The sequence below is a fragment of the Panthera tigris genome, chromosome B2 (genome assembly GCF_018350195.1).
Source record: "Panthera tigris isolate Pti1 chromosome B2, P.tigris_Pti1_mat1.1, whole genome shotgun sequence".
NCBI classification, from domain to species: domain Eukaryota; kingdom Metazoa; phylum Chordata; class Mammalia; order Carnivora; family Felidae; genus Panthera; species Panthera tigris.
The window spans coordinates 138476717-138487042 of record NC_056664.1 but is presented as its reverse complement, the minus strand read 5'-3'; the positions used below and the strand labels follow the sequence as shown (position 1 = coordinate 138487042).

Genomic DNA, 10326 nt, shown 5'->3' with positions numbered 1-10326 from the left:
CAAACTGAAGCACATTCCTATACGCTGACTTACATGAGAAATTTCCCCAAACCCTTTCTTGCTTCACAACTTTCTCGACTTCTATAGAAGTGACCTTTTCTTTTCTCACTCACGCAAGGAACCTTAACTGAGCTCCTGCTCTGTCAGTGTCTGTGATGGGTGCTGAATACAGTAGTGGGGACAGGCTGCAGGGTCATCACTAGCCCACATTGTGTTTCGGGGTGAATTACAAAAGGTGCCCCGTTCCAGTGGAGATGAGTGGTGCACCAGGGGTTTGGGAAGTGGAGTTCAAAATTTCAGCCTCTAACTGCCCGCTGGACAGGATAGCCTTGTGCAGTGAACAACTTGCACAACTGTGCAAGGTAGCATCGCTAGATGTGTTTGAAAACAAAAGTCATGTTCTAGTAGAGGCACTGCCTACAACAAGAGGAAGAGCTTAAATGCCTAGAGATAATGGGGAAGGAAAGGCTCCTGGAGAAGCTATTTGACTGACACGTGAAGGATGTGTGCGTAAACAGCAGATGGAAATCGGAATAAGAGCGTAAGCGGAATGCTCATTCATTCCAGATAGAGGTCTAGAAATGACAACTTGGAATTAGTGTGATGTGTCTGGCAGTGTGTCGTGCATGTGTGTAAGGAGGCGAGGGAGGGGAGACGCAGGGAACAGCTCCTAGACGAGACTGAAAAGGCAGGCAGGAGCCAGATTATGAAACACCTTATTTGGTACGACAGGTTAAGGTGTGAAAACCTGATTCTGAGATCACTTAGGGGCCTGTTTTGCCACTAAAAATAAACTCTTCTCCAACCGTGCCTTGCCATATTTTTTACATGTACCAAACACAAAAATCTCTGATACCCCAAAGCGACAAGTCTTATCCTATTAGCCAAATCCGATAGAAATCTGCTTTTAGAACTGCACCCGTTTTGTTTCATATTTCCTTTTTAGCACATAAAAAGCCTAAAGAACGTCAGCAAACGTCTTTAAGTGTACAAATTCTAACAGTTGCGCTCAAAGCGTAAGCCCAGTGATCGACACTTTTCATTCAGAGCCTAGGTCTGAAGTATTTACAGCATATGGTCTGCACCTGTAAGAAACCTGTAAGACTTGAAAACTTCTAGAGACACCCCAGCTGGAGCCATTGGAGAAGGACTTGAAGGTGGCCAGGTGCTTTCCATTAAAACAATTATGTCAGCAGCACTTGAGAAACAGGAGGTAGAACGAGTGAGTAACACAGAAGAGAACCCCCCCAGACCTTCACCACGTAGAAATAAACGTCTTACCACGACCCGAGGCTGCCCGGAAGATTTCAAGGGTCACCAGGCAGCCTCTTAGAGGGCCCCCACAGGGACAACGCAGAAAAACACCCTCCTGAATGGAACTGTCTCCCGGACCAAGCAGTCTCCTCTGCCCCCTCCCCCCAACTAAATAAAGTTACCCATTTTGCGATTTTAGGAAGAAGGGGCACGGAAACCCATCGCTATTAAGTTTCGCCGTTCCCTCAAGGTAAACCACCCCGTGCAATCTTACTCCATACCTTTACGGCGGCTGCCGGCAGCCAACTGTGGCAAGAAAGGGCTCTTTTCTTCCTTAACTGGTTTTGGTAAATATGATCCATTTGGGACACAACGTGTCGGCTTTCCCAGAAACTTGGCACCTCGCCCCCCCACCCCCCCAGGCGCAGGGCCCGTCGGGGACGGTCGGCGGGGCAGCCGCCGCGGGACTTGTCCCCACCCCACCCCCCACCCCCGTCGCCGTCCTCCCCGAAGGGCCGGGGCTCCCACCGCCCGCGAGGCCCGCGCGCCTCCGAAAGTTGAGCCGCCGCGGGACCGGGAGCGGCTCCCCCCGGCCCCTCCCCGCCTCCGCTCCCGGCCCCCGCGACGGCTCGGCGACACGCCGACACGCGAGGCCCGGGCACCTCGTGGAAGGCAGTTCTGGCAAGTGTCGCCGCCGCCGGGCCGGGCCGCGCGGGGACAGGGGGAGCGCTCGGGGCGCGGGCGCCGCCGCCGCCGCCGCCGTCCGCGCCCCCCGGCTCCCTCCCGGGGAAGGAGGCGGCCGGCGCCGGGAGACAAAGCGGAGCGCGGGGGGGACGGCGGACCGCCGGGCGCCGCGCGGGGAAGGGGGACCGGTGCGCGCCCGCCGCCCCTTACCTTGGCTCCGGCGCCGGGCCCCGCTCGCCCGCCGGCCACACGGCCGCGCCCGCCCCGCCCGCCGCCGCCCCAGTGCGGGGCCCCGCGGGGACGCCGGCGGCGCCGGGGACCAGAAGTGGCTGGGGTCACTCGGTCCTCCTCGGCGGCCGCGGCCGGCCCTCGCCCTGCGAGCAGCGCCAGTGGAGGCGAGAGCGGCCGCACCTCCTCCCCGGACCGCTCGGCCCGCCTCCCTCCTTCCCTCCGCACCCGCCCGCCGCCCAGCCGCCCCCCTCCCCTCCCCGCCCCTCCCCGGCCCCGTTCCTCCCCCACCCCGGCCCGGCCGTCGCCCCCCGCGCTTTCTTTGGGACGCGCTAACTATCGCAGACCCACAACTCGCGAGCTGTGCGTGGGCGCCTACCCTGCGCCGGGCGCCCCGCTTGCCATCGAGGCGTGAGGAAGCCGCGGCTTCTTCCCCGGAGAGCCGGGGCGCAGCAGACGGCTCCTGGGGGGCCACCCAGGACAGGAGCCGAATCCCTGGTCGTCGTGCGCCAGGCAAGAAGGAGATGGAGGTGTGCCGCCTGGAGACCCGAGGGCGCAGGAGAATTCGGACTTCGGAGTTGGAGAAGCCGCGCGGGGTTTCTGAGAGAAACCGGAGTTATCCCCAGGGCGGGGATGATGGGGACCAAGACGACGCCCACGAGGCGGCAATGATCCTGCGATCGATCGCGGTCCTGGGTCCTTGCGTTTACAGAGGATCCCCCCTGCAGAGGACAGGGAAGGGAAGGGAGATGCAGCCCAAGCGTGGATCCTCCAAGAAGCAGGCGCCGAAACAGGACGGACGAGCCTTGGAAGGATTTCTTAGGGCAACTGGCTGCGAGATGACGTGGGAAAAGGAGCGAGCCCGGCATTACCCACACCTGATCCCCGGGAAGGAGCGAGGGAAGCCATCACCCTAGCCTCCCTGCCGCCTGAGCAGGATCCTCGTGAGTCCTCTGTTTCCAGTTCCCCTTGGGACCCACTTGCCTAGTGTCCATGGCTATCAGTCATCGGCTGGGAAGTGTGGTCTTGGGCACGGACCCAGGGATGAATTTCAGAACGTAAAAGCCAGGGCGGTTGGTCAATTAAGCTCCAAGAGAGCTGGAGGAAGAGCCTCACAGCTGCCCACAATCTCAGAGACAAATGGAATCCACTCTCGCACGCACACCTACAGTTTTTAAATGAAGCCCCAAGGGTTTGCTGTGATCTGGAAGGGCCTGGCTGTCCACCTTGCACGGATACAGGCTCTGCTCACAACTGACCCCTCCCCACCTGCATAGGAGCTCCCCTGCCCCATGCGCACATGGCCCTGGGGGGGGGGGGACCTCCTCACTGCACTCACCCTTCAATCCTCAATCCAAGCATCACCTCGTCTGAAGAGCTTTTCCCAGTCAGCACTTGACTTATTGCTGCCATAGACCCAGCACACTGCGGTGTGTTTTTGTTTTTCTGTTTTCCCCCCTTCTTGTATTGCAATTTTTCACAATGTTTTATAAAATTTATTTTTTTCCCCTGATGATACAAGTAATGTGTTCATTGCACAAACTTGGAAAAATACATACAGCCCAAATGTCTCCAAGCTCCCCAGCCTTCTAGGGGCAGCCTCCCTTGATAGCCAAGTAATCAGAGTCTGAGCCCCCATTCCCTGTGTATCAGTCTGGGTCCAGTCGGGAGAGAGAAACCACACAGCAATTAAACAGTGAAAGTTTAGGGGCGCCTGGGTGGCTCGGTCAGTTACACCTCCGACTTTGACTCAAGTCCTGATCTTGCAGTTTGTGGGTTCACGCCCTGCAGTGGGCTCTGTGCGGACAGCTCTGAGCCTGGAGCCCGCCTCGGATTCTGTCTCTGCCTCTGTCTCTCTCTCTGCCCCTCCTCTACATGTATGCTCCCTCTCTCCCTCTCAAAAATAAATAAATAAACTTAAAAAAAAAAAACAGTGAAAGTTTAATACAAAGAATCGTTACCTACAGGATTTGGAGCCGTGAGGACTGGCCAGTAAGAAGTAAAGAGAACTCAACAGAAAACAGGTATAGCACATACAAGGATCTAGGAACAGCCACTAGTCCTAGGACTGAGAGCCCCAAAGGATGAGCCTCCTGCTCCCCAAGACTGAGACTCAATCCTGTTGGGGAGGGCTTGGCCATGGCTCACTGAACGGCAGGGAAGTCACCATGGTATCATGCCGGTAGAACTTTCTGGAAATCCACCCTCTGAAATTTGCTGGTAATCTACCCCCGAGGTTGTGAGGAGAGCTGCTCACGGGCGTCTCATGGAAGCACTTCACTGCAAAGTCACTCACAGAGCAAGGTGCCGGGAGAAGCCACGACTGCCAGCACTGCAGGGCCCTGGTGCCAGAAAGCTGCCCCCAAATGCAGGAGCCGGCCAGGCAAGGACATGACAACCAGCAGGCAGAACTCTGTCCTCCTGCAGTATCCCCTCCCCCCCCCCCCATACACACACCCTGTATGGACACTTAACAGGCCAGCCAGCAAGGAAAGTATGTCACAGGCCCAGATCCATTTTTGCAGAAAAGGCAAAAAGGAGGAGTTTGGAACTGACAAGCAATGAGCTGGTAACCAGGACCCCAGGACCCCAGGCAACCTTGAAAAGTCCAGGCGGGGGGCACCCGGGTAGCTCAGTTGGTTAAGTGTCAGACTTGGGCTCAGGTCAGGATCTCACAATTCCTCAGTTCGAGGTTCACAGCAGGCTCTCTGCTGTTAGCACAGAGCCTGCTTCAGATGCTCTCTCTCCCTCTCTCTCTCTCTCTGCCCTTCCCCTGCTAGCGCTCTCTCTCTCTCTCTCAAAAATGAACATAAAAAAAAAAAAAGTCTAGGCATAGTCATTCCCCTCCCAAAATACACCTGCACATTCACTTGAACACTGTCGCATCTGCGAATCTTGTCCCCTCGGCTGGCCATTGTGTTCCTGATCGCCATGCCCTCTCCTGCAAGCTGTCTCAGCTTGCCCTCCTCCAGCCTTGCCCCATGTGGAGGCAGGGACACCTCCTGTCCTGGTTCCTCACAGCACAGCTAGGACCAAGTTGTTAAGACTCAACAAAATTTAGCAGAAGCCTCGGGGAAACACAAGGGGATTACAGAACAGAAAAGAAAAAAGCGAAAGCCTAATCATGGTCCCCCCAAACGTGAAACCGTCCCGAGGGCTCCCTACACTGTGTCTCTCTCCTTAGCCCAAGCCCCGTGCAGGGAACCAGCGTGTGTTCCCCGCCCCCCCCCCCCCCACCAGAGTCCAGGCTGCAGTGCCGTGAGGCCCAAGCGAGAGAGAGACAAGTTTCTCTTCCCCTTCAATCCTAGTCCCGCTCCATTCAATACAGAATAATCTGCAGAGATACAGCTCTGTGTAAAGATGAACATTCATCTAATGTTAGGACAAGAAACTTAGTCTCCCCAATGCCTGAACTCATTTATCAATCCACTTACAGAGCACCTACTCAGCACCTGGCACTGTACTGGGCAGTAAAGACCTAATCTGAGCAACGGTTACCATCTGAGGGAGGTGGATTGTAAATAAATCATTTTGCAGGTAGTTCTTTTTTCTATCTCTGCTAAAGAACACAGAGCATCTAATAATGAGGGTTAACACAGTCCTAAAGAATTAGAGAGGGACCCCCCCCCCCCTGGAGAAAGCAACGTTTTGCTGAGCTCTGAAGGATGACTGAAGCGGAACATTCCAGAAAAGGGAAATGGTGAATTTGAGGCTCTGAGGTGGGAAAGAGCTGAGGCCATTTGAAGAAAGGGTTTAAGGACAGAACTACAGGAGATGAGGCCAACGGGGCACATCAGAGCCACTCATGCATGCTCGTGTAGGCATGCGAAGAATTTTGGATTTTATCCTTCCAACAATGAGAAGACCCACTGGAGGGTTTTAAGCACTGGTCTAGCTGGGGGTGGAGAACAGACTGGAGAGAAGAGCAGACACTGGGCCTGGAGATAGAGACTGAGCAGTAACAGGCGTGTAGAAATGAAGCATAGGCCGGGGTGTGGCTGGAGTGCCCTGGGGCAAAGACTGTGGCTAGAAGGGACAGAACTCTCTCAGGGCGAACTTGGGTGAGCAAAGAGAATGGGGAAGGAAGAGCCCGCGAGCTGGGGGACAATCAGGAAGTTATGTTGGATCCTCTTCATTAGCAAGATCGGCGTCCCTGTGGAATGACCAAAGGCCCCGGGAAAGCAAATCGATTCCAAAAATCCAATTCAAAATTCTATGCTTGGCAAAGACAAGAACAGCTTGAAGGTTTTAAAAAAAGGCAACCTTGCTTTCCTCCCCATCCACTCACTTCTTAGCCCTCGAAAGTAATCAGCCAGTCTCCTATTATTTTCTAAAAAGTTGAAAATAATATTAGTTGTAACCCCGCTCCCCTAGAGATACCCATTTTGTTATATTCTCTTGCAGAATCTTTACTTAAAATACCCAAAGCTAAATGCCGCAGTTCATCTTTTTATCTGCATTTTCTGGCACATAAAAGGTGCGAGCCATGTTTGCAGAATTGAATTTTGTTTCCAAAATCTTCCCCAGTGCGGTGCAGTATTTCTGATAGAAGGACACTGAGCTGATGGTCATACCTCCCGAGTTCTACAACAACAAGTTTTCTTAAAACACCTGTCTCACTTGGGGAAGATTTTTTTTTCAAGTTATGGCTTTTTGCTCCTTTTTCTCTTTCCCAGCACCTAAGAGAGCCTTCCTGCCATGTAAATAAAGTCTCTGCTGCAGCCTGGGCCCTGCTGGCCGCAGAAACGACCACACACACACACACACACACACACACACACACACACAACCACTCAAGAATTACCATGTTTTGGGGCACCTGGGTGGCTCAGTTGGTTAAGCGTCAGACTTCAGCTCAGGCCATGGTCTCCCAGTTCGTGGGTTCGAGCCCCACGTCGGGCTGTGTGCTGACGGCTCAGAGCCTGCTTCGGATTCTGTGCCTCCCTCTCTCTGCCCCTTTCCCGCTCATGCTCTGTCTCTCTCTATCTCTCAGAAAATGAATAAACATTAAAAAAATTTTTTTAAGTAAAAAAAAATGACTGTGTTTAATACGTGTCTCCACAGAGCTCAAAAGCAGTATTACAACCTGTTCGTGGGCAGGAATGAGGATTCCAGCAACAGTTACTTCCACTAAGTGCTTTTCTATACTTCATACCCTTAACGTTAACAGGCTACTCGCCGTCTCCCTCCCAGCACCCCAGGATCCAGTAGAGAGGCGAACACCACCACGGTGGCTCCGGTCCAGCTGCCTCTCCAGCATAGGCAGGCAAGTCCGCCAGTGTGCCAGGCTAATTTTGGAACAGTCAAGATTTCTAGAGGATAGCCTTTTCGAGGAAGGCCACATCTGTCCTTTCTGAAGATCACTTGGTCACATACAAATGGATCCTTCCTCTGCCTGCTTAGGAATTTGCACAATTTACTTCACCACATTTTTCAAACTTCTGAAAGAAGGAAAGTAGCAGGATTGATTATAATTCTAAAAAGCTGTGTTTAACCCAAAACTCTAGATCCACCCTCTAGATCGATTGTCTTAAAACCATTTGCACGGGGATGCCTGGGTGGCTCAGCTGGTTGAGCGTCCGACTCTTGGTTTCTGCTGAGGTCATGATCTCATGATTCGGGAGTTCAAGCCCCATGTCGGGCTCTGTGCTGACAGTGTGGAGCCTGCTTGGGATTCTCTCTCTCCCTCTCCCTCTCTGCCCCTCCCTGCTTGCACTCTCGCTCTCTCTCTCTCTCAAAATAAAAAAATTAAAAGTTAGTTTTTTTAATTGTGTATATGGTGTGTAGTTGAGAGGTAGAGTTGGGGGGTCTGTGTGTGCACCTGCACGTGAGGGTCATGCATCTTCCTTCTCTGGATTCATTTGACCAGTTTCCCTTCCCACTGACAAGTTCAAAGGGTCTAACTTTTTTTTTTTTTGATAAATCTCCCCCCCCCTTTTTTTTAAATTCTAGTGTACTTAACAGTATAATATTAGTTTCAGGTATACAATATAGTGATTCAACAATTCCATACATCGCTCAGTGCTCATCATGGTAAGTTTACTCTTAATCCCCTTCACCTATTTCACCCATCCCCCACCCACCTCCTCTGTGGTAACCATGAGAGTGTTCTCTATAGGTAAGAGTCTGGGTTTTTTGTCTCTTTTTTTCTGGGTTTTGTGTCTTAAATTCCACATATAAGTGAAATCACATGGTATTTGTTTTTCTCTGACTTATTTCGCTCAGCGTTATACCCTCTAGCTCCATCCATGTTGTTGCAAATGGCAAGATCTCATCCTTTTTTAGGGGTAATATTCCCTTGTACATCTATACCACAACTGCTTTATCCATTCATCAATTGATGGACACTTGGGCTGTGTCCATAATTTGGCTATTGTAGATAATGCTGCTATAAACATCGAGGTGCATGTATCCCTCTGAATTAGTATTTTTGTATTCTTTGGGTAAATACCTGGAAGTGTAATTGCTGGATTGTAGGGTAGTTCCATTTTTTTTTAATGTTTCTTTATTTTGAGAGAGAGAGAAAGCAGGGGAGGGGCAGACAGAAAGGGAGAAGGAGAATTCCAAGCAGGCTCCATGTGGTCAAGTACAGAGCCTGAAGTGGGGCTTGATCCCCTAAGCGGTGAAATCATGACCTGAGCCAAAATCAAGAACTGGATGTTCAACGAACTCAGCTCCCCAGGCACCCCAGGATAGTGCTATTTTTAACTTTTTGAGGAGCCTCCATACTGTTTTCCAGAGTGCCCGCACTAGTTTTCATTCCCATGAACAATACACAAGGGTTCTTTCTCCCACCTCTTGGCCAAAATTTGTTGTTTCTTGTGTTTTTTACTTTAGCCATTCTGACAGGTGGGAGGTGATAGCTCATTGTGGTTTTGATTTGCATTTCTCTGATGATGAGTGATGTAGAGCATCTTTTCATGTGTCTGTTGGCCATCTGGATGTCTTCTTTGGAGAAATTCTGTTCTTGTCTTCTGCCTATTTTTTAATTGGATTATTCATTTTTGGGGTGTTAAGTTGTATAAATTCTTTATATATTTTGGATACTAACCTTTTACCGATAAAAGGTTACTGATACGTTATTTGCAAATATCTTCCCCCATTTAGTGGGTTGCCTTTTAGTTTTGTTGATTGTTTCCTTTGCTGTGCAGAAACTTTTTATTCTGATGTCGTCCCAATAGTTTATTTTTGCTTTTGTCTTCCTTGCCTCAGGAGACATATATAGAAAAAGTTGCTATGGCCAATGCCAAAGACATTACTGTCTTTGCTCCCTTCCAGGATTTTTATGGTTTCAGGTCTCACATTTATGTCCTTAATCCATTTTGAATTTTTTTTTTTTTTTTTGGTATGGTATAAGAAAGTGGTCCAGTCTCTTTCTTTTGCATATAGCTGTCCAGTCTTCCCAAAACCATTTGTTGAAAAAACTCTTTTTCCCACTGTACATTCTTTCCTGCTTTGTCAAAGATAAACTGACCATATATTCATAGGTTTATTCCTGGGCTTTCTATGCTGTTCCATTGATCTATGTGTCTATTTTTGTGCCAGTACCATACTATTTTGATTAGTACAGCTTTGTATTATATCTTGAAATCTGGGATTGTGATATTTTTAGTTTTGTTCTTCTTTTTAAGGTTGTTTTGGCTATTTAGGGTCTTTTGTGGTTCCATACAAATTTTAGGATTGTTAGTGCTAGTTCTGTTAAAATTGCTGTTAGTATTTTGATTGGAATTGCTACAGATTGCTACGGGTAATGTGAAAATTTTAACATTTGCCCTTCTAATCCATGAGCATGGGATATCTTTCCATTTGTTTGTGTCATCTTCACTTTCTTTCATTGGTGTTTTATAGTTTTCAGAGTACAGGTCTTTCACCTCTTTGGTTAAGTTTATTCCTAGGTATTTTATTATTTTTGGTATAATTTCAAATGGGATTATTTTCTTAATTTCCCTTTCTGCCATTTCATTATTAGTGTATTGAAATGAGATGGATTTCTGTACATTGATTTTGTATACTGCAACCTTCCTGAATTAATTTATCAGTTCTAGTAATTTTCTGGTGGAGTCTTTAGGGTTTTCTATATATAGTATCATATCATCTGCAAACAGTAAAAGTTTAACTTCTTCCTTACCAATTTGGATGCCTTTCATTTCTTTGTGTTGT

At 49.8% G+C, this 10326-nt stretch overlaps 1 protein-coding gene across 1 annotated transcript in view; it reads right to left on the bottom strand.

The window, feature by feature from the left end:
* Window positions 1–2492: 2492 nt before the first annotated feature.
* Window positions 2493–10326, bottom strand: part of LOC122238788 — a 91987-nt gene continuing 84153 nt past the window's right edge. Inside the window, exon 4 of the mRNA XM_042987375.1 lies at window positions 2493–2888. Within this exon, the coding sequence (XP_042843309.1) occupies window positions 2499–2888 (390 nt within the window). The 3' untranslated portion in view covers window positions 2493–2498. The remainder of the gene's footprint in view (window positions 2889–10326) is intronic.